Source organism: Aquila chrysaetos, chromosome 11 (assembly GCF_900496995.4).
Source record: "Aquila chrysaetos chrysaetos chromosome 11, bAquChr1.4, whole genome shotgun sequence".
Lineage (NCBI taxonomy): Eukaryota > Metazoa > Chordata > Aves > Accipitriformes > Accipitridae > Aquila > Aquila chrysaetos.
Genome location: NC_044014.1, coordinates 29,424,660 through 29,450,330, shown reverse-complemented (window position 1 = coordinate 29,450,330; position 25,671 = coordinate 29,424,660). Strand labels below are relative to the sequence as shown.

Here is a 25,671-nt window from a genome sequence, read left to right as displayed (position 1 = left end):
TACTTTTTGGGGTAGTGCAACAAAACAAATAGTGAAAGAAGAGATCAATAGTATTGTGTGAGAAAAGCTATGGCTGAGAGATAACAATAGCTCTGCCTCTGTTATTTCAGAATAGAAGCAATAAAGACTGAAAAGCAAAGCAAGGGAGTAAATCAAAGATGGCCGGTAATAGAAACAAAGCTGTTGAAGCTATTCACCATCTGCTGTTAATGCAGGATAAACTCACATGGGACTAGATCTTCAAAAGAGGTCTGTTCCCATTTAGGCATCAAAATAAATGGCCAGGTTTAAAAAAAAAAAGACAAAACCCAACCAAACAAACAAAAAAACCAGTACAATAACTGGTTTGGGATTAGTTTGTTTTGTTGTTGGGTTTTTTTTGTTTGTTTGTTTTTTTCAAAACCTGGCCACAAGTGTCATGGCAAGAGCCCAAGAGCCATGGGGTGCTGAGTTCCTACAAAATGCTTTTGCTACTTAGAGCTGGTAAGAATGCAGATATTTCATGCTGTGCTGCATGTTGGCAATCTCATTTAAGTCCTAGTAAATAGCACAGTATCCATAAATGTTACTAAGTAAGGGGCTATAGGCCTCTGTGCTGATAATAGAGAAAAGGTGTGCAATAGGTCACAAAGAGCAAAACCTAAAATATGAGCAAATAAACTGAAACCTTCCTGTCTGCATAGAACTGCAATGGGAGGCAAAGCTGGGATGTATTTAGAAATCAACAGGTAAAATACACATTTGAAATTCACTGGCCATGTCACAGATAGCTTATCTGAGTACTCCGTGGTCAGTACGGGGCTGGCCTCCTCTCTCAGCTACATAGGCAAAGTGAAGTGACAGTGGTTAGGGAGCCTCTGGAGGAACCTTACTTTGTTCCATATTCACCACCTTTTCTTCTGCGCAAGTGCAGAAGCAATGCATGCAGTAACATACCTAAGACAGAGATAAATCTGTGCTGTTGAAAGGTGAGCAGGAGTTCATTACCCATTCTTCACCATTCCTCTCCTTTGTAACCATGCTGGTACATTTAAGATATATGCAGAATTGGGAAACACCACATCAGTGAATCTCAGCTACCTCCCCAGTGGGCCTTGCTCAGTATGGAAAGCATGCTCTGGGCTACCTACAGACATGTATAGAAAACCAAGGCCCAGAGGAATAATGTGTTCCTGATGGCAAGAGATCCCTTCAGGCAAGGGTAAGGCATACTGATAATGCACCATGCCCTAAACAAGCTCTCCTTGAAGACTTACATGGTACATAGGACTATCTTGAGCCTCTATACACAGGAAGGAAAAGTATCATATGTAAAAATATATAGGCCTGTTTTGCTGGGTTTTTTCCTTTTTTTTTTTTTTTTAAACTAATATGGACTCATCTTTCTGTTCTGTCAGGATAAAGCAGTTCTTAGAATAAAGAAAACTCAGACCTCAGAAGCCGCCTTAATTCCCTAAGGTTGAGATTCCTTAAAGCAATTAAAGACCTACTGAAATTCTGAAGGAAATGGGTGCCTTACTCCCCTGGAATCTTTGAAAATCCTATCTAAACATGTAATGCAGTTATAATGGGTATTTTTCTTCAGGTTTACAGAAAATCAGATGTAGTACATCCATTGTTGCCAGTGTGGCTCACAGGTAATTCCCTATGCACTCTGCAGAAAATATACCCCTTAATTGTCTCCTTTAAAGTTCATTCTATATCCAAACCATCAAATACTGTAAAACCCTTTATACTCACTGTCAAAATATTTACACCTTATTCACTAACGAGCATTGCAGCAAGTTAAAGATATGCATTTGCATTACTTGTCTGAATACACCACTGGTATAATAGAGCTATAATTTTTTCTGTTAATGTCTCCTCAAAGCATAGTGTTGGTTTCTTTCTTTCCTTCCTTTCAGATAAGCCTATAGAATGCATTAGCCAGGAGGAAAACAAAGATTTCAAACTCTCTCTTCTCTTTGTACATTATTAATTGTCACCTATTAGAGGAGAAAAGGTAGCACAAAAGACCTTTAACCTTTTATCTCATATATTTCTTGATTTTTTTTCTTTAGAAATGGGCTTTCTGACCTGAAATCCCCGCATTAAATCTCTGCTATTACCCTTTAATTTTTGTGAGTTTTCTCTTCCCATCTGATCAGCTTCTGAAAAGAAGCTCATTCACAAGAATGGAACAGTTAACCATTCCATTTTCAGTGGTTTCTCAAAGTACATTCTCTGTGTGTAGTTTACTATCTATGATGAGTAAATTGACAGAAACTTAGGGGCAAGAATATTTAATTTTGTATTATTTTCACTGACTAAAGTTGGAAGCCTCTGTGCTCTAGTAAAGTCAATGGAAGATCAACAACAGGGGGGTTCCAAGCACCTAAACAGGATGCCTTACATAAACAGTACAAATAATCTTGATAATGATGAATTTTCTTTGCTGATAGGATGACTGGAAAATAAGAAAGTGTTGGGTTTTTTTTTTTAAAAAAAAACCAAACAGTAAATACTTCCAAGCCTATATAAGCATCCTAGATGCTGTTATAGATAAGATGACATTTCCTGCAAAGAGCATGGAAAATAAGCATATTCATGAGGATGTCTGCAAACTCCAAATAAGAAACAAACATGCTTCAAGAAAATATCAGTACACTAATCCAAATAGGGAACTTTGTTACAAATATTATTCCTGTAGGATGTGTTTACCTCCTTACAATACAGATGGGATTGAATTTTTATTTCTATTATCTGTGAAAAAGATAGACAACTATACAGACTATATCAACAAACTTTTGTGATAGATGTGCGATGTGGCACATGCAAAGTAGATATTAAGACCTTAGTGTATCTTCTGAAACATTTAAATTTGCTTTATCAGTAAAGCACACAGAAATACCTCACTAGAGCAGCCTGACAGGGCTAGAAATAGTACTGTGGTGTGACACAAAAACATGGTAGAGCAAAGAAGCTGATTTAAGCTCTGATCCTGGTCCAGCAAAGAGGAACACATCTGTTCTTGTACAGCAGTCACTGATGCTGTGTTTTCTGTGAAAAATGAAAAGCATGGCAGATTTTTAGAAGGTTAATGGCCAGTATTCACCATCCTTTCTCCAGGCAGACAAAATATTTGCATTCATTCAGTCTTGGTCTTGCAAGCAACAGAGGAAAAAGAAAGGGAAATTCTAGCTTGTGGGCATCATTTGCAAGCACTTCTTATCCACTTCACTTGTTTACATTACTCACCTTTTTACTTCTCATTTAAATCCTCAAATTTTGCTGAATTTGAAAATGAGAGAGAAAAATCTTCTGGTATGCAAATGAGATCTAACTCAAGGAAAAAGATGAGAAACCTGATCTGTGAGAGGAGAAGATGAGAGAGCAAAAGCCCTCCTGGGATCTATTTATGTTCTCATAACTCCAGCCATCATAAGTCCTTGTTCCTCCTAAATACTTCTGAGGGCAGCATGGACATGAAAAAACATGGAAGACTGAACTTTTACCAAACCAATTGCACAAAACAAAATAAAGCCCACAGTGACATTTTTGCTTGCTTTAGATTTCTGTAAAATGGCAAAGTAGAAGAATTAGTTAAAGATAGTCTCTTTGTAGCCCCTGCCTGGCTTTGTACAACCTACTCTGAGGCAACACTGCTAGATGACACTCCAGGGGGAACACATGGACCGAAGACGAGAATAGCGCATGGAACAGCACTACTACTAAATAGCCTTGGCTGGGATGACATTCCTGCAGATACATGGTTTCAAAGAGCCCATTACTGGCTGATGGATAGCTGCTGAAGGAGAGTTGGGAGGTACAGTTCTGAACACACAGAAACTGAGAAATGTTTGTGAGGTTGGGGAGAATTCTTCTTGAATCAAAGGCTTGAAGAAATATTCGTATAAAAGTATAAATTATTTGCAATTCAAAATCATCAGTTGCTGAACACTTCAGATGCTGAAGGCATTAGAATCAGAATTGAGTGCAGGTTTATTGATTTGCCATGAAAGCTGCATTTGGAACTTAAAACTCTACACACCTGCTCACTTAGTGTGTGTAAATGTTACCATTTCCCACTTTCTGCAAGTGGAAGATGAGTATGAAAAATTGCAAGCGTTAAAACTACTGCCAGTCTCAGACAGCACTTCTGAAAAAAACATGTCTCATCACATTTTTATCAGCTTGCCACTTCTCCCGTCACTGAACTAGATATGTACCTTTAACCACCAAGATTTTCTTTGAAAACCAGTGCCAGAAGAAATACTTGTACTTGCAAATCAACAGGTGTTTAATCTTGACAAGACAGACAAGTAAAGCACAAAACTTCTACCTAGAAGGATAAACTATGCAATCCTTTAAAACAGCATGCGTATTCATACATATTTTTCCTAGCTCCGAAATAAGCATTATTGACTGGAGTGTGGAATACTTTATAAAACATGTAATTCCATAAGCACTATTTAAAAAATTAAATGCTAAAAATTATACAATATATTTATTTTGGCACCAGGTTCTGCTTCTGTACTACACATCTTAATATATTGATGTTTCTTAAGGAGTAAGATGTTTCTTTCTGTCCTCAAATAATTTTGATATAAGAAAACCACAATATGCTAAAACCAATTATATATGGTTTCACTTATAGTCTTACAGTATCGATATGTAAAACATTTTTGGTGCTTCTGAATTGTGAATACATGGATGCTTAGGCAAACAATCATTTATGTTTCCAAATGCAGACTGGATCTTTCGTGTAACCAGCCCCTCTTCTAAAAACGTGGCCACACTTCAGGATGTATAGAACAGAAAGCAATAATGCACGTTCATTAAAAAAGTCCACTGTGGCTACCCCACCATTTGCATGCTTTATCATGAATATGCCACTTCTAGAGGAAAACAGGGGATTTAATTCAGTGCCCATGAAATTCTTAATGTCTAGGCTGCGACTATGACATTATACTGAATAAACGATATAATAAATCAACATAAACTCTGGCAGAACAGTTAGGGCCTGATTTGCATTTGCCTCGTATGTTTGCACTCATTTATTCTGAGGCGGTCTTGTGACCCATTATACCCATTTATCCATCACGTAATTGAGTACAGAAAATACAGAGAAATTAAAAAATCAGGCCCTTGTCCACACAGACTGGACTGAGACAACCAGCTGCCAAAAAGCTTTCTAATAATAACAGTAATAAATTACTGAGAATTGTAATATGCTATGATTTCATATTAAATGGAATAAGTAAGACACCAACATTAACTCCTAGTGCAGTTTTCCTCTGTCACTATTGCCATAGCTGTAAATACCTATGAAACATAGCCACTGGATTTACTAAATGAAGAAAAGGAACAAATTAGTTAGATAATAGGAAGCTACTGGCAAATTTCATCAAGCCAAGCGAGAAGTAGCAAAATGAACAAGATTTTTAAACCAGGAGTTAATTGCACTGGAGGCTGCATGATGCAGAGATTGGCTATAAAAAGGCAAACAAAAGCAAAGCAGCCCTATCTATATCACCACATTTTATGGGTACTCCTGCCTTTATCAGAGCTTCTCCAAGAACCATACAAAAAACCCAGAAGGGAAAAACAGCGCATTCAGTCATGAGCTAAATTATAAAAAGCCTGCAATTTTTAATGGTTAAAATTCGGAGAAAATCAGCAGTGCTGCTTTCTCAAGCTCACCCCTTGAAAAGGAAAAAAAAAAAGGAGTCATTCTCAGGCATTCTTTCCTTCTCCAAACTGACATAAAGCTTGTCAATATGTCCCATATAAAAGTAGTATAATTTCTTCACTACAAAAACAAAGTATGTTTAAAAATATCTTCACAACTTTTTCACAATCTTGGTGAACTAAGATAAAGCCCAACACTTCAAATATGGACTTAGAAACTGAACTTACTGTCTTTATTAGAGGCTTGACATATTTTATTTGGGTGCAATAAAGCAACCAAAAATATAGATTACAGCTTCAGGCAAACAGGAAATATACCCTAATGCTATTTAGAATAAAACTTAAAAAAAATAAATGAGATGTACTGAATGAAAGCACATTTTAAGAACATCTGAAGAACAATGATCCTGCTAGTGGTATAAATAGGAAGACAACTGGACTGGCTTTAGACTAGCAGATGTCACTGCTGCTTCCATGGATTTAAATAGTTCTCTATATGATGCATCTCTGCAGCAGAAATAATATTGAAAAAATACTTAAATTACTTTCCATAAAGGCAATTAATTTGCAATTCTACCTAAAACAAACAAGCTTCACAATTACTACTGTGAAACAGAGAAGTAAGATTTTGACACCAGTAAGGACCATTAGATATTCAAAATCTGCTTGTAGGTAAACTGAAACCCAAATCTCTCCATATACATCCATACTTAGTAAGTTTTATGCAAATGTCAAATTTCTGTGAACAAACGTCTTGAATAGTGTAATACAAAATGCATAGCTGTCTGGGAAAGGTTTTGTAATTCTAGTGGTTAACAACAGAGCGGTGATATCTAGGTTGATCATGGGTTTGGGCATTAGGAATGTTTAGAGCCTTCTTCGGGAGTCTTCCTGGTATACTGCTAGTTTAAATGGCTTTATTTTATGCTAGTATTGATTAGTCATTCAGTACGCTGGGAATGCAATATGAATACAACTTCATTAATTTAGTGGTCTCACTGTAAAAGCATTTGTCCAATGAATGGACACTGAAATGTCTAGAAGTTAATTGAGTTACATGGTAGTAAACAAAATATCACATTACAGCCTCTGACAAGCTGCTAATTTGCTAGAGTTGCTAATGTTTTCCACTAGCCTTTTTATATTGATACTGATTTGTACTGATGTACCTATGCTATTTGAATTTGCTTTTTATCTGAGTATATGGAAGCTAGATTTTGATTCTTCATTGCATCCAACAAGACTCATTAAACCTCTAGTTCGACCTCCAGCTCCATGCACAACAAGAGCTGACTCTTTGATTCTGGGGTCCATTCTACGTCAGCCCTAGAAAGTCAGCCCAGGGCTCATTCGGGTGGGTAGGGACCAGAATGGCATCATCACTAGGGTGCAGTAAGCTCCAGCTTCTCTCTTCCCATAGTATGTTTCCTTGTACCTTATGACATAGCTGAAGGTTGCTGTATGGTCCCACCATGAAACTATTAATTTCAGGAAGAACGTAGACTATTGTCATAAATTTGGCCCACAGTTTATAGCCAATTTGACACACTACCGTGAATACACTGAGTAGATATCAGCTGATAATAGCAGTTATACAGTGCAATTAGCTCTGCAATCACAACGATTTGTGAGTAGAAGGTATAAAAACTTTTCAGGAGGCTTTAAAGATAACGTTCTTGACTGTGAATTAGACAGAAGAAAAGCAGTTGAATGCATTGTCAATTCGTTTTTAAATACTAAAAAACCCCCTTGGTTATTAACAAAAATACATCATGCTCAAAAATAACCAATCAGCCCTTCTTCTTTTTACAATGAAATTAATAGATCCAAAAAGTAGCAAAACTTTACATGTGTACAAATACATGTGCCTATGATGGTCTTCAAAAACACATATATCTTACAGCTTACCTAGAACACTATAATCTCATAGGTGTTAAAGAAGCTGTCAAGATACATTTTCCATAAACCTAAATGACAACTGTAATGCAAATCACAGTGTCAGCAGAGCTCACTCAATAAAAGGAGAAAAATAAAAGTCACAGTTAACATGGAGCCCTGGAATTCAAATTTTACAGCTGATGTTACAACAGATAACTAAGCAGAAAATATACTGTGGTCTTTGCTTTTCATGCTTTTTTCATAGGTGAAGGAAAATGGTTTTGCCTCAAATATATTCCATTTGTGTAAGGTTTAAGAATGCGTACATTTTTTAGGTACATTAGCAGTCAAATCTGAAATCTATTTACATCTGTGAGAATCTTCCAGATGACATCGCTGAGCTTAGAAGAAATCTTTCTACATGTTTTTTAATCAAGTAATCGTTAGAACTTTTATTGCTAAAAGGTATACAAATTTAAATCATGCTATATCTGGAGTATTTTCCCATACTCAAATTAAAATAGCAGTTCCAGATAGATTTCTGTAAAGCAGTTTGATTGTGCTATTTTCTGTAAGTACTTAAGAAACTATACTTCTTTATCCAGCTCAAAGAAAAATAAATCTAGGGTTAATTTTGATAACTAATTTTTCTTCTCACACACTTGGCTAGATTTGCGATCTTTAAGCTAACTTTGTTAATTACAGGGCTTTCTAGCTGCTTGCAACATTCTTGCATATTGATTTAGTGTACTGTTCCTCAGGGGAAAAAGTTACCTTTAATCACTCGATAAAGTGAACCAGACACTGAAGCACTCTTGAAAGTCAAATGAGAATAACATTGGGATAGTAAAAACTTCACACCTAATAAGCGGCAGTATAACCACATGAAGCTCTTACAATGATCCAGTTCTGGACATCCTCTGGGGTTTGACCCAGTTCTCCATTAAGCCACTAAAAACCAGCCACTAAATAGCCTCATTTCCTACCAGCACTGGAATTAAGGTAAGTAAGCTAGCAGCTAGGCTCAAACTCACAGCAGGATAATCTGAATTAGGTGTTTGAAGCCACTACTTAGTAAGCAGAAATGTCTTCAGTGGAGGGACCAACTTCATGTGAGGTTCTGAAAAAGTTACAAACAGAAGCAAACAGAATTTTTTACTTAATTTCTAATACAAAGTCTGGAATTAAGAGTCTTTCATTTATGCTAAATTTCATCAATGGGACTATTCCAGTTTACATGACAAGAGGATCTGCACACGGACAGCAAGTGTGCAGAATCATTTGTTGCTACCACCATCTTAGCTCTCAGAGCTTCCGTCCCCACCCTGCAAACAGTAGCATGGTTAAGAGAGAAAATAGGAGAGGGAGCTCTGTCCCATGACTAATGAACTATTACTTTCTTGTATCTTGGATTGAAATATCTATAAATGTTTGCAGCTCACTTCAAGTACAAAAGATTCTTTTTAGCAAGCATACTGGAATGAATTTGCAATAACCACATGCACTCATGAAAGACCCATGCTGTGTTTAATTGTGAGAAGCAGTGGTAACAGCAGTGGCAGAATGTTCCATGGAATTATATATAATTTAGATCTGAGTCCTCCCTATCCTGGATTAAGAACTGTTGTGTATTACATTAGAGATGCTAATCTTGGACAGAGAGGTAGGGTATGATCCAGTCAGAGCCAATGCTAATCAGCGTGCTAATCCACATAGCTCTTTTAGAGTTTTACCTCTTAAAAAGATTAATGAGTTTGTGATTTGACAGTCCCATTCACTGAAAGGCCATGAGAAGAAGGAAGAACTGACCTTTCTGAAATCCAAGAGGGAAGAAAGGGAGCTGTCATTCCCTTAACTTTTGCAGGGGAAGGGAAAATTTATGTTCCCCACACTTCATCTCATTCTGCCTCCATGCCAGTGTCACATGGTGAAGTTGCACATACGGGTTAGTTGCAGAAATCTCATCCCTTTGTTTTCATATAACCTCCTAATGTTTATCTCCTGTGGTGAAAGTGGTTTAAATGTCACAATCTGCTCCTAACTGGGTGAACTGGAGTTGAGCTAAACCAGTAACATAATTTTGTGCAGTTGCATGCTTTTCTCCTCTACATGACTACACACCATACCTGCTGATACCCTGTTTGAGAGACTTGTGTTTGCTTAGCAGGAAAATACCATTATTTCAAAGGAGCTGTTGAAATAATAACTTGTAATCTTTTGCCTTGAGGCTGGATCAATAGGACTGTGGTTTCAATACTTTGCATAGCATGACAGTAGGACCAGTAAGAAGGTCATCGGCTGGGAAACCAGGAAAATTTTCTGACCTTGGGTTTCCAATTATTTGCTGTGCTTTAAACAGAAAAAGCTGCAGATAAAATAATAAATATAACTTAGTCTAGCATAAGCTGAAGAAAATATATGGATATTATATATGATGAAAATATATTATGTTATTGTAAGTGTGCAGGCAAAGGAACAAGAGCTGGAGGCATGGCTGATAAACAGTTAGATAGGGACTAACAATAAGAAGGATATCAGCAATTCATCCAAGACTAACAAGGTTCTACGCAGGACACCTGTGATATACTAGAGGGGGTGATCAGGAAACATCCAGGTACAGCATTTAAAGATATGCAGTATGAGCTGAATGTCTTGTGCTGGTAGCGACTGACATGTAAGGGCACCTTGTGTGTGGATAAACTAACCAACCAATTAATACATATACAACTGACATTGAAAGGAGAAAGCATGATCCAGCATGTAAGGAACAGACTACAATATATGTAAAAGGATACCATAGCTCAGATTCAGGCTGCTGGACAGATGAACAAGGCCTTCTGCATTCACTTTGGTCACCATAAACAGTCATCATAATTTCTTCCAGTCTTAGCATAAACAACCTTGGCAGATGTCAGGGCTTTTTATTTGAATCTAATGTTCCAGATTTTCTTTAAAATGGGTCAGTTTTAAGTCTTTATATATGATTTCTTCCAAGTAACTCATGCTTTTGTATCACTTGTCTTTTAGAAATTATTCTTCATTTCCAAAGACTAAGAGCAGAGCTTTCTTTTCAGGAACGCCTCTTCTTTTTTGTTTTTTTGTAATGTGATAAAGAAAGCCTAACTGAAGAACTGAAGGAGCTGCAGTAATAGAGAAATCTACTCAGACACAGTCCAGTTCAATAGGGAGATAGAAGACAGAACTGTAATGTAAAATTACAGGTAAATGCATTAAGCTACCACGATGGCTTACTAAATGAAATCATAATTGCTCACTATGTCATGCTCTAATAGCAGCACATGGAGAAGAAAATCTTAAAGTGTTTTAAATAAAGGGGGCAAGAAGTCTTCAGAACGTAAACCAATTTGATTTTCAATAGCAAAATATTTTTTCATTAAGAGATTAGTAAATTAACCTGGAAGTAAACTCTATGAAAAAGCTGGTGCATATTCTTCACAAGTGCAAAGAATTGTCTGGCACAAACTTCAAACCAGAAAGGATATTTTACTTTTTTTTTTTTTTTTTTTAATCTTTGACTAGCAGTGCACTGTATGGGCACTGCACCTGACCTGTTTGTATCCATGAAACCATTAACACTTCATCAAACCTGTTTCCCCTGTGTGGTCACACGCTCTTTATTATCTCTCATTTTTAGTGTCTACAATACCTGTTCAGAAAAGTTGCTACCTTCTATCTTTAGAACATGCCTAATCTTTAGAATATAGCTTCCAGTTAAAAAGGAGTCAAGAAGGACAAGGTATTGTAAAAGAGTAAGAAAGCTCATTTCACATTAGCAATTAGCCTATTTACATTAATTATTCAATTGCCTCATTCTACAATTTCCCTGCTGTTCTTTTGTGCTTCCTTTCTCCTTGCAGCATGTTACAGCTCACATTACCTCACTTTGATACTTTGCTCCCTTCCAAGGGGAGCCATGAGTCTAAAACATTTATTTTGTTTGCTAATAACCTGTCTGCGTAGACACTTTGGAACTGTAATGGCACTAGAAAAACAATTCCAAAGCCTTCAAAAGAACTGACAGACTGAAACAATCATTATGACCTAAGTAGAATGACTTAGTATATGAAGGATCACCTTATTTCTTAGAAAACAGCAAAACACCTCTCGTTTCTTAAGGAAGAAGCTGAGAACTGAATTCAAGCTGATGAAGTATTTGGATTTTGTCATATGTTATGGGTCTGACTTGACTTGAGACATCCATAGTCAAGTACCAGAATCAACCAAAGGATCTAACTGCTTAACTCCAAATACTGCACTATCTTTGAAAAATATTATCAGAACGTCCAGTAGATGTTTGATAGGAATATGTTCTGGAAATATAAATCCAGCGTTCCATCTCACAGCAAGTAAACTGATGATCATGGCTCTAATAACTATGTGTAAAACCACCCATATAGATTTATATAAAAGTGCAAGGACAAACTGGTTCACGTATAGTGCCCCAATAAAATCTGTATGTGTATGTTATAAACATTACTGCTTTATAATTATTTCAAAGTAAAGTAAAATTACAGTATTATTACTATTTAAAGGCCACGGTATAAAACCAGAGTGAGCCTATCATCAGTCCTTCGAATGCTAGACAGAGATTTTCCAGCCTGACTTGTCTCCTTCAGTGTTTAGCAACCCCTTTATCTAATACAACAGAGGGCTTTCATTCATCCTGCCTAACCACCATGATAGGAATCACATTCATCCCTGTGTCTGAATTCAGCAGTGATGAAAAGCATGGGACTAAGGAGCCTTGGAAACTAATGTGCTCTGTTTAAGCACAGAACAGGGACAACGGGGGTGACAGCAGTGCATGCCTCTCCACTCAGGCCTAACAGTATGTCTCAACCCATTTTCTAATGTAGGGTTACATGATGAGAGCGTCATTTGGTGTCCAAACTTATTCCATATCTGTTCTTTCTGCCAAGATTCTCAGCAAAGGTAACACTCATTCCTAACGATGTTTTTGGAGAAATTCACACAGATTAGGAATGGTGTTTAATACTGAATGACTGTGGCATTACTTGTTTTACAAAAAATCAACCAGGTGGCAATAACTATCAGCCTGTCTTGACCTGGGTGTATCCCTGCAGCAGTCCTAAGCCACAAAGTCTACAGACATTCGAACTGCTGTTCACAACTGTGTCAGCCCTCTCTCTTTGAGAACAGGCTGACAGAGTAGAAAACAGAAATCTACCTTTTTGATAAAGGGAGTAGACATAGTCTCTTCTCAATCTATCATCTCGAAAGTCATCTTTTTTTTAATCCTTCCCAGACAGTTGTTCAAAATAAATTTTTATATTCTGTAACTCTTTTTTAATCTCACACTTCCCCTTCTTCATTCACTTGCATAAATTAGAGACCCAGAGCTGTCCTGCAAATGTGTGCAAGATAACGGGTACATTGTAATTGTCAACTTTTATTTTAGCTATTTTTATCATTCAAGTCAGGAATTCTCTCATTCCATTCCAGGTGTTTCCCAATCACAGGATGTTTTAGATAGCAAGCTTTGCATATAGCTATTTTTTGGATGTGTCTTTCAAGGCCTGTGGAAGACAGTGGAAAAGCCCTCAATGAATTCAGGAGGTTTTTAACAAGATCTTGTATCTTCTTCCTAACAAAGTACCCTATCAACAACAATTCTAGAAGTAAAAAAAAATCCCAGACCCCTGGGGGGGGGGCTCAGTTTACTTAAGCAGAGAATCTATCTGTGCACTTTCTCAGAGAGAAGTAAAAGCTACATAACGATAAAGCAGTGAATTAGAAAATAGAACATTAATACCAAGAAGGCTGTACTTTTGCTGGATTTACAACACTTGCTTTACATCTTCCTAACATGCATTTATGAATGACTGGAAGGTTCTTCTTCAAGAGCAGAAGAAAAAGTGTGCTTTTATGTTCAAAACAGCAAACTGTATTCACTGTTAGATGTTTTTCAAACCACTGCGATTTCTGTGTCCCTTAGAAAATATTGCTATACAAGCTATATTTTATAAGCTATATTTCCCACATTTCAGCTCTACCAATATGCCCAGTGTTGCTGCTGCTGTTCAAGGACTCAAAATTAGTAGACTTTCAGAAATACTAAGTCTTGAATCCTTTACTGAGAGCATCTGATTTGCAGAACCAGTCACTATTTAGGTCTGCTAGATTTTCCTCTTGAAAACAAGTTTCTTCCTGAAAACAATATTAGCCACCTGAAATTATACCTTGATCTATAAACATTTGCAACATGATCTTGTTAAACTGAAAATTGTCTTCCCTGGCTCCCCTGACCTCAAGGATTACTCAGCTTCTCCTCCTCTCAGCTTTTTTCAATCCATCCTTCAACTTGCTCTGATCAGCTGGTTCACAGCTTGCCACTCCTTTAGCGAGTAACTGCACTGCCATGCTGATTTGCCTTGATAAAATAGTTCTCCACAATAGGAACCATGCTACTGCAATTACATTTTAAAGGTACAACCTTCAGGGCAACTACCTCATGTTTCCAGATCTGTGATATCAGCCTCTGAACTTTCCTTTCAACCTGAAGGCAAGTAGAGATCAGATAGTGCTGCAGTAGATGCCTAGTGAACATGCATACAGCCACCTCACAGACTGGCAATGAATAAATTCCTCATTTTCTCATACTGTATTATCCTTGCTATACATCTGAGAGATCCCTTTTATATCATGGATAAATAACATCAACAATCCTAAAACATTGGTCTCAACTAAAGCTGGGGAAATATTTAGAGATCAGCCCTCCTGCAAACAGTAACACTCCTATGTTCTGAATGGAAAATAACCAAATGCAGAACAGAATATGTGAGAGCAAAAAGTCTAACATCTGAAGTTAAAAAAATATAAAAAATATCAAAAATAATAGCTGACAAACCAGTGGGAATGGAAAAAAAAATAATGCTGAAACAGATTTCAAGCAAAAGAGAAAGGTTAAAGGACAAATGAAAGACAGAGCAAACAAATGGCAACATCATCTGTCTCAGCCACCAGCATCCTTACTTACGGAAGGAAGAGGCCTCTAGTTTTGTTGCCATATGGAATTCTATTCCCAGTGTCTTATGTCTGTAGTAAACTGAAAACTACAATTTGCTAATGACTGTGATAGAGTTTGGCAAAACTCTTTAACATATAGGGAAGGCTGGTAACTTTCCCTTTACTTGGCATGGGTCACACAGAGGTTTGAAAAGAAAATTCGAGTCCAAAGCTAAATTTGGCCAAAAGAAAGAGCGTGTCTCCCTTTCTAGCCCTTTTGAGAGACAGACCTCCCATCCTAAACACCAAATTACTTCCTCGCTTTCAAAGTGTAGCAGCAACTGAGATCTTGGCAAAGCATGTTCTGAATTCAGATTTACAAAAAAGTTTCATACATCTTGATACAACATTAGGATGGCCTTGTAAGTTAAATTCATTTGCCCATATTCATCAATTAGCAGGTAAGAAATCTGAATATGATTATTAACTTCTTGGTTATCAAAATGATGAGAATTTACCTTTAACTAAATTTAGACCAGTTTCTTAGTTTTCATAGTCAAAAAACTGAAGGCATAATTCTTTTCACTGAAACCTAAGGCAACTATTAAACAATACAAAAGAAACAGCTGGTTTTTGTACAAAAGATTTAGACACCAATTACCTTATATCCCAGGACAGTCTCAGTGACACCTTAATCGCTTGCTCTGATTCTCCTTTATTTTAGCAGTTTGAGAACTGAGTATCATTGCACTGTGGCCACTAAGTGAGCATAAGCCACTTTGAAAAAAGGTTCGTTGCTTCCCAACCCAAATGAATTAAAGATCATCTAATGTTATGGTTTCTGAGGGGCTTAAAGATGGCTTTAAGTTATAAATAACATTTTAAAAGAGATATTTTAAAATAACATTTTTTTCTTTACAAATTTTAAAAAAAGTTATCCTTTATTGAAGGGGTGAATGATCCAGTTTTTGGCAAGGATCTATTATTCAAACATAGCAAAAATAATAGAATTTACATCCAAAATTCAGCTGAACATTACAGTTTGTATCTTTAACATGGTAATTTTTTCAATCAAGAAAACAGAAAAGCCTATTCAAAATGAGCTAAAAACATATTAGTGAAGTGCAGATAACATGCTAATTTCAAGAGACAAATAAAGATGGATGAAGTTGAAGCTGATATTCATTTAAGAAGTAACTTTTTGTGAATAAGGAAGGAAATGCTCAGATTTGAAAAGACTTTTCTTTACTACAGATTTTACCACTCCACTTCAAATGAAACATTTTGTAGTGATTCTTCAAATGAGGACAAAAGGAAAACTTCAGGTACATTAAGTATGCCATATGTTAACCCTGTTTCACATATCATGAAAATGCACTAGACAATATATATTTTAAAACAGAATCCAGATCAGTTTGATGACTTAACGTGGGAAATATGCCAAATATATGAGGGTAAAGACATTTTTGCATTATTATTTGGACTTTGTTATTTTAGCCAAACACATCTGTCTCAAACCTTCATCTCTGCATAATTACAAAATATCGTATGTCCATAGTACAATTTGAAGACAGTGAATCAGCTAACGCCTAACTTTAGCTAAAAAACTGAACAACCTGACAGTCATAGCAGGTAAGCAAAGGTCTATTGACCTCGGCAGAAACATGTAATTCTGTAACAAACTGATATCTACTTTTTCAGTACTGCCGTAATAGCTCTCTTAGTGCATTGCATTCAAAAAGCCTTTAACGTGAGGCAGAATATTATCCTCCCATTTTATGGTCCAAAACTGGGATATAAGAAAATACAGAAGTTGTTCAAGGATGTGAAGGACCTGATTATACCTGTTTTGAGAGATGTTTGAGGTTTTAAGAACCTGTCATCATAATACTAGATAACATTAAATACTAGGCAGCAGTTCTTTCCACAGAAACATCCACCTATCCAAATGATGATCGTATTATTGTCCCATTGACTCAAGTGGTTAGCCATAATTCTGGGTTTTGCAGAATGGCTTTCATTTGTATTGCCAATTTCTTATACAAGCCAGATACATTCTGCTGTATTTTTGTTCATACAGAAAAAATGTATATATATGTCCTGGTTCCCTGAATACAATACAAAACAACAACACAGAGAAGATCCTAAATAGGACTATACAATAGAAGTCACAATCTTTATTTTAATAAGAAGTAAATAAAGAATAGAAAAAAGATTTTTGGTTGGATCAAAAGTTTTTGGTTGCCTTCCCCTTCCCACCTGCCCCCGAATTGGAGGCCAATTCAATGAAGAAGGGGTTTTCTTCTGGAAAAAAGAAGTTAAAGTATGTTAATACTTTCTAATATTTTGCTCTTTGTTTGTTTGTTTTTCCTCAAAGTTTGTCTACATTACAAAATGTAGATTAGACACTACATAACACTACAAAACATTGACTACTACATCTGTAACAACCTGATGTTTAGTTTCCACCACTCCAGAAGAGTTACAAGGCAGCTGAGTTGTGCTGAGATTACGATGAATCTGACCAGAGCTGCAGAAGCTAAAGGAGCTAACACAGCAAATATTTACCAAAGCAGCATTCGTGTGGATCTCTGCAAAGAAAACCACTGAGCTCTGTGCTGGGAATCTATCTTAATTATCTTTGTCAGGCTCCTTGAGTGGGAGGAGGACAAATGAGGTACTTCGCTCACTTTTATAAATGTCATTGGATAGTCACAGTTTCTTAAGATATGAACAGCATGATCTGAGAAACTAAAGAAAGATCATTAATTCCTCAGTTCTAGCAGTGATAAACAGATAATCCAAAAGCCACTGAAGTCAGTAGAACAACTGCACAGGTAGTAGCTCAAGCCCAGATGCCTTCTTAACTTAAGGCGTGAATTACGTTCATAACTGCTCATGTCAATTTATATGGATGTGAACTTCCCACAAGCAGGGAAAACATTTACCATTAGACCACACAAAAAGATCATGGTTGAAAATATTTTTGAAAAATGTCCACAGATGAAATTTTAATCAGTTTGTCTCTCAGAAAGAAACCACACCAAATGTCTTTTGTAAGAAAACAAAAAACCCTGTCTGCATCATTGTTCATTAGAAATGGAAGTATGTAGCATTTGCAAGCTATTCATGACTGACTTCAGTGTCTTTGACTAATTAAGCCAATGAAAACAGCAGCTTGCTGATGTCTTTTAACACATAAGGATTTGCGTATCATAAAAAAAAAAATCTGAAATATATGAAAGACTAAACTTGTTCAGAAATCTTCCTTGCCTGGTTCAGCTTAGAACACCCACACATCTTCATCTGATGCTTAGAGAATCATGAAAATAGGATCGAGGTCAGAACTTAGTGCTTTGAACAAAGAAATACCAGACTCACCAAAAGCAGCACTGAAAAAATATTGAGATTTAACTTTAAAGTCTTTCCAGTCCCTCAATTATGTCAGCTATTAAGCCAGAATTCTTTTTTTTCATGTTTACGTATAACAAATATAAAGATCATTGCTAATACCTATGAAAATAAGATGTCTTACCTGTGAATTTGATATCAAAGACTCAGCTGCATAGCAAATGCTATACAGAGCAAAAAATCCTCCGAGATGCTAGGAACTCCAGCAGGTATGACAGCAAATTATGGATCTGTACAGGAATTTTTTTTCCTGTTTCATGAAAACTGCCTAAAATTATACACTCCCAAGTCTTCCTGAGAAAAATCAAGATCCTTCAATAATTTTTGTTTGCAAAAGAAAGTGAGAAAGAAAAAATGCTACCCCCGCTTAGAAAGTACAACAGGGATTAAACAGATGCAGGTTCAAGTCCTTCTTGCAAATCAGGTAAAGCAAAAACTTGAATGTCAGTCATCCACATACCATATCACTACGGTATTTGCCAGTTTATTTTGGAGTCCTCCTCACCCTATCTTGGTCTCATTCCTCCTGCTTGGCTCGCTATTTTACAGCAAGTATATACTGGCCAAAATATTCCTGAAAAAAACTCAGTGATATGAGTCACAAATTAGTCTACTTAATCAGAAAAAAGAAAACAGGAAAATATGCCAATAAGAGGAATGATGCAAAAATGTTGTTTTAACAGGCACTAGGTTTCACAGTGTCAGCAGACATTCCTTTTTGTGATGAAAGCTGGCAAGATTTATTTCCTGTGTGTATGCTTACAGATCTGTTATATAAGAAATGAAGGATCAATGTATTACCATGAAACCATTGAGCAATCCTGTTTGTGTTCCTCTCAAACCCAGCACGTCGAGGGATCTGCTCTTCTTTGAACCAGCGAATGATGACATCTCGGGAAAAGGGCCTAGAAGGACGCTCCCAGATGTTACTGCATTGAAAGGCAAGTAATTACAGAAAAGAGTCATACAAAGAATTAGCAGTGCATGAAAGCAAGGGACAATGTAAATATTAATCTCTCTTTTATATATTTACAAAACATACAGCTACAAAATGGTCAGTATAACTGCTGCGCAGTATAGCTTACTGAAAAATTTTAACCTTTTTTTAACTTTGTTAAAACTATTCTGAGTTTTTACAGAAACCAGAGTATTTTGATTTTACATTTGCAATGGAACCTTAAGCATTTTCTTAAGCACAGAACATATATTGAAAAACAATTTGCCACAAAAGATGCAATGGACATTTCAGTCAGCTTTCCTCTTCCACCTTGTTTTTATTCCAATGTACATATTGACAAGCAAAGTTTATTTTTTTGCTTAGAGTATACTCCTTCTCACTGACAAGAAATTCTAAATCAGAATCAGCTATAATAGGTTGTGTATCCAAACCACTGAGCGTGATAGAGGGAACATTTTGTTTAAACTCTTATGTTCCCTTTGCATTCTCTACTTGCCAGCCTCCCTTACTGTTTCTACTACTTTCTATGCTTTTAGACTATTTTAGCTAGTAGGAGGCAAATCAGGTAAAATATGTGGAAAATCCATCCAGCTACCCCAAATAAGGACTATGGTATATCATATCAAATCAAAGCATGACTGCATTCCAATTAAGCATACAATATCATTTACCCTGATAACAGTAGTAAAAGGGAGGTTTTACAACGGATTTCTGTACACTTTGAAATCCCATGGTTTTCTGGGTGCTTAAACTGTTAGCACAAATTACAAAATCTTCATCGCTGTTCTTCTTCAGATAAATAGGATGAAGGCTAGTGTGGGTATGTCTACTTGTACTAGAATTTCACTTTCATTTGGTGAGACATACACTCACAGCGCTCAGTACAGTAGCTGGCTACATACTTCTAGCTTTCCTACTCCACCTGCCATGGAGCTGCCAGTTAATGTTGTATATTTCTAGACAATGTAACGGAGAACTACTACTATAATTAGAATGTCAGCTCAGAAGTCACCAAACAGCATTAAACTAATTTGTGAAATAATCAAGCACCCTCAAAACCAATCAAGGTTCTGCAATTCATAACAGCAAAGCGCTCTTTAGAAAGGAATAAAAGCAAAAAGATAGATGCTGTCTGCTCGATGATATGCAACTGAGTCCCCCTTTCGCACGTCTGTTACTAAAACTAGTGATTGATTCTGTTGATATCAAGTGATGAAGCCAGCAGGGAATGTAATAGTTATTGCTAAATTACACAAACGCGTGTAGAGTAGATCTGACCAATATTCATCATAAAATTTGAAGATACAAACATGAGTGAGGGGAGAAAGTGATATTCAGTTATAGACACATGTTAAAAAACCCAAACTACATATGTGTTTCTTATTTCTGTTTTTGAATATTTTCAAATATTCAATTGTTTCAATATCAGAAACAAAAAAAGCATTTAAATTCCAGGGCCCTACAATCCATTCTCATTTCTTAACTCATTTCTCTCTAATTCAGTTTATATTTGAAAAACTTGTCAAATCCAGAATTTTTTCTGCCCTGGGCCAAATCTCAAAATTACTGTCAGTTTCTATACAGCTACTGTAGTCGAGTTTGTCCTGTAGGGGCAGGAAGAAAGAAATACAACCAAAAAAGTAAAAAAAAAAAAAAAAAAAAAAAACCAACACAGTAGGAAAAAGGATAGAAGTGAGTAAGTGGGCCAAAGAGTTTCATTGGGAAGAGAACACTCAGCAAAATAAGAAAGACAGTAGGAAAAAAATTAAATGGAAGCTTTCTAAACTATATAGAAATTATAAGAAAGAGAGATCTCAAGTAAAAATAAAAGAATACTATTTTCATGTGACTTTTGAAAGAAAAGGCAAGGCAAGGTAAAAACTACAGGAGCTATGCTTCATGCTGAAAAACTTAGAGACATAACACTGCACCCACATTCCCTTGAGGCAAAAAATCTGTCTCACACTAGTGGTAAATAACAACATACTGTGCATCTCTTCCTTGACCTCCTAGGTCACTGGCAAACTAAAATTTTAGATACACATCTGCTCCTGCTTTACCATACCAGTGTTAGGTGTGAGAAGTTGAATTATATATATATTTATGTATATTCACTATTAAAGCACACGTTTAAAGCAACTTTCATTTTTCTTGATAACTTCACAAACAAGTCATGGACAGGCAAAAAGGAGCCTTAAGAGATCAGAAAAATAAATACTGCCTGGTTTTTTGTAGTATAGGCATAGCTTAGAAACAGATAAATAGTATTGAATACAAGCTGGATAATGATCAGAATATTTTTCAGCTTTTTTTCAGGCCCTTTTTGAAAAGGATCACATCTAGCACCACCAAATTCTAGAGTAAATAACCTCACCTCAGAAGCTCAGAACTTCAGCTCAAATTTATGGACCATCTTTTTCAAAATCTGCCACTTTTACTAGTGTTTTTATTACTTCAATTTGAAGAAGGCTTTAAGTAGTTTGGAAAAATAATGAGAGAATTCCTTTGACAAGTTGATTTGATGGCAACTTTAAAGATCCTGCTCTCTCTGAGAGTGAAAGTCTGATTCCTCTTCAAACTGGGAGTTTTGTCTGCTGTTACCGGAGAGTTTCTGTGTCTCAACACAGTAGAGCAAAGAACTTGTCAAAGCAGAACACATTTCCAAACAATGAGGGACTAATTCTCTCTGGTGCCACACTGACTGGTAAAGAAAAACAATGTAATGGGGCTCTTTCCTTTCTGAGCCTGGATATTGGCTGTTGGGTTTATTATTCTTTTTTAGCATTTAATGCTACTACCCTGCCAGTGCTTACATTGCCTTTATCACCACATGAAACCAAATTAATGGTATAAGAAATAACCAGGAAAAGAGTAGAGTGACTAGTCAACTTTCTATCACCCATCTGCCAGTTTGGATTCTTTTCCTCTTCTGCGATTCATGGCACTCCCTAAATAATCAGATGAAAGATTAATAAACACCAAAGACACTTGATTTTGCCTGAAAATAAAACATAAAACCCCTGAAACTTAGGAGTACGACAGCTCTCTGTAAAATGTTTCAAAGGGCTGTTATGCAGCAGGCAGTTTTAAGCTTGGGGCTTAAGACTTGCCTAAGAATTCGTCTGTTTGATTTCTCCATATCACAGCCTTGCATACTAATCTAATATTGACTTTTGAAGGACCCATCTCTCTCTGTGTGAACTCTAAGAAATCTGTCTGAAAAATAAATGGCATTTAGTTTATATTAAGTATTCAATCTGTTTACATTTTTCTTTAAACATTCTTTTTCTGGTCGTAGTGAAAGAGCAAGACTGAGAATCTCCAGCAACTGAAGAGGTTGTTGAAATGGTGGCGATTGGAGAGGGAACAATTCAACAGAAAACTATTTCAAAGTCAATCCTGTACAAACCAACCTGGATGCTGCAGAGAGAGACAGCAAAGGACTTGCACTATTGTTGTTCAGTTTTATCTCCTGATCATTATTCAGGCTTGTCCCCTGGAACAAATTACTCAGGCCAGCCACTCTTCCCTTCTGGATGGCACGCAAGGATTGTCGTCGGTATTCATCCCGGGCCCTGCGTGCTTTGTGGCTCCTTTCCTCATCTGCAGCTTTGGAGCGGCGCACTGGGTGGAATGAATGGGAAGGATGGGGAGGAGAGAATTTAGAAATACAAACAGCCATTTACCCCTTTCCTTATACAACAACTTACTATCTTTATTCCTTATATGACCTGATTTTAAGAACGTATAAATGACAACGCACTATCAAAGAGATAGCTAACTGGATGGCTTCCCTGGTGCTTCAAATACAGGCCCAGCACTAGATGACATGTGCCAGACCTGAGCTATCAATGAATTGATCACTGGCAATAACCGAGCCTCTACATACTGCGATTACATCTGACACTTGCTTTGGCTGTAATAAGAGAAATTCTGCTTGAGGACATCTTTTCCACTGGCAGTGCACCAAGTTTTATGTTTCAAGAGAGAACGTTAACTACTGCTTAAAATTAAGTCTGTGTTTAACAGAATTCTCTGCAACTATGCACATAACTAGAACTGCAGGAGCTACTCCCGAAACTTACAATTATAAAAACTAACATGTAGGTCACACTTTTTTGTTGCTAATGTTGCTTTCTTTCTGAAAGGCAGATGCTATCTTTGTTGTGGTACTTAAAGTCACACAAGTCTCCATCTTGAAAATTGCAGTCTAAAAATGGTTTCAGTAACAATGGAGAACTTAGCAGCCATTGGAAAGGGCATGCTGATGCTATGGACGGGGTTGTCTCACACTTGAGTCTCTGAAATTGCATATAAAGAACCAGAATCTGTACTGGAAAATTTAATACACACCTATCGATGGCACTGACCAGGGAGTTACATATTTCCATAACCTGAAATGAGACTGCTCCTCTGGCCACTGCAGGTTAGGCATCTTTCACTAAAGCTTCTTCATTTTAAAACTAATGTACTAACAATCCTGTCTTCAAAATGGTATAACTTAAATGCACCAAGAATTGTACTGCAAATATTCATAATCTATCAGCTCTTTTCTGGTGCCTCAAGCCCCATTTTGATGATTTTTCTGAGACACAAATAACTTCAGGCAGGCAAATTATTCCAGTGCAAAACAAACCTTTAACATCCAGTGAAGCAAATATTAAAGAAGCAAGCTATTGCCTCCAGTAGCAATTATCAAGCCTGCCGTGACTATCTTGGCTTAGATCACACCCAATTCATAAAGTGCACACGTTATTTCTTACTCTACTGTGATCGTACCTGTGACTAGGAATGCATGATACAAAACCAGACAGCTGCATTTCATTAAGTTGTTTGCATGCCACTGGTTTACACTCCTGATTTAAAGTAAGCAGAAGTATCAATGGATTTGTCCAAATTATGAAAAGGTTTAATGAAATTAAGAAATAAAAGCGCTCAAAGCAAAATGAAAGGAAATAAAACCCTCTGGGCATATAAGGGAAAGAGAAAAGACCTTTAAGTTTAGAGTTATATAATATTATCGTAAGTAGAAAGATATACAGGACTAAAAGCTCATTAAGACAGCGTAAAAAACAAGTCATAGATGCTTCATATGTATACAACTGGCAGGAATTCAGTTTCATTTAACTACATACCCTGCAGTTTTAGCTAAATGCAGTAACAAACAACTGTACAGCACAGATAATGTGAGTAACAGGTTTTACTATTATCCTCCAGGTAATTTTTAAGCATAGATAATGTCATCTAAATATACTGTTTCAACGGGTTAAGTATATTAGTTACAAATATTCTGTGATTTGTCCTTTGTAAAGCCACTCAGTAACAGCTGCTTCAAATGTGGACTTTGTGCTTGCAACAACTCGAGAGACAGCAAGGAAGATGAGTGTAATGCAGCTTGGTAAGACATTTAGAAACCAGTCATTGTTTGTCACAACCACAGTATACATATCGAGGGCAGAATGTCTGGAGCTTTCTGGGATTCTTTTCTACTGATGTACAGGCTGCCTCGTAATGAAAAAGGCAAGGTATCTTCATGCTCCACTTTCCTCAGCAATAGATAACTCTTTTCAACAGACAGTCCTACTGTATTTGTGCTAGCTAATAAATCTATACCATCGGAAGCCAGTGACGTGGACCACATTCTCCCAACCTGTACCAAATTTTAATATTTCTTATCACAAAACAATGGTGAGAGGTAGCATAGTTTGCAACTGTCAAATATTAACATTCAGAAAACTTTCTGAAAGGTTGTATGACATGAAGCCTTCCCTATCCATCCACATATATGTATATATGTTTACATATTTGTATATACCCATAGATTTGTATATGTGTCTGTATATATGTCGGGATAGGGAAGGCTGCATGCCATAGATGCCTAAATGCATGCATATAGATTTTATATATATACATAAACAGGCATCTCTTTCACATTGTGAAGAATTTTTATTGAAATTTCCCAACTGAGGTATCTGAAGAATTTTATCATTGACCATAGGGACGCATAGGGTCTCTTAACTCTTTTTTTTTTTTTTTTTTTTTTTGTTGTTACTGGAGTCCTGATTTTCTCCCTATCCCATTCCTTATAATTATACCCAGAAACCTCTTTCTCTTCCCTCACATTCCTCTATCTTCAGGAATTCTCTAGTACAGCTCCTACTGTGGATCTGGGGTGCTATGTTACCCCAAGTTTCTTTTAAAACTCTCTGACTGGTCAAGGGACTTTGTATCAGGTAAATAACCAAAGTCACTGGCACCAATAACTGGTTTTGGTGACTGGAAAGAATATTGTTGATAAAGGCTCATTCAGCCATTGTGGTCAGGAATGTACGAAGTTTTCCCTTACACTCCAGACACGACGATGTGTGTCACACGAACTGTCCTCCCTTACCGATACCTCCTACAAATTTATATATCCTGGGAAAGTCACTCAAAGTCTGAAGGTAAATCGGGACATATTTCTGTAGCAGGTTTTTCTTACAATAGAATTTAACTAATATTCATATTTCTCTCTGACTCTGAACTATGTCCCTAGAAATAAGAACTTTATATCTGGATCAAGTGTAGCACAAATATTCTGAGATCAAAGAAGCCACAAATTCTGCATTACTTGTATTTCAGGACACATCATAGCCTTTCTCACAATAAGAGAGCAAAAGTAGTCAGGACTTCTAGTACTGTCTTAAGCAGGAACAGATTACTTTTCTTGACTGGCTGCCCTTTTACAGTAAATGTACTTCTGGCATGACTTCTGTGCAAAGCATTAA

At 36.6% G+C, this 25,671-nt stretch overlaps 1 protein-coding gene across 2 annotated transcripts in view; it reads right to left on the bottom strand.

The window, feature by feature from the left end:
- Positions 1-25,671, bottom strand: part of SH2D4B (SH2 domain containing 4B) — an 88,975-nt gene that overhangs the window by 19,538 nt on the left and 43,766 nt on the right. For both annotated transcript variants that reach the window (XM_030029595.2, XM_030029594.2), the window contains exons 5-6: positions 22,318-22,528; positions 18,748-18,875 (exon numbers count right to left, since the gene is read on the bottom strand). In XM_030029595.2, the coding sequence (XP_029885455.1) occupies positions 18,748-18,875; positions 22,318-22,528 (339 nt within the window). The remainder of the gene's footprint in view (positions 1-18,747; positions 18,876-22,317; positions 22,529-25,671) is intronic.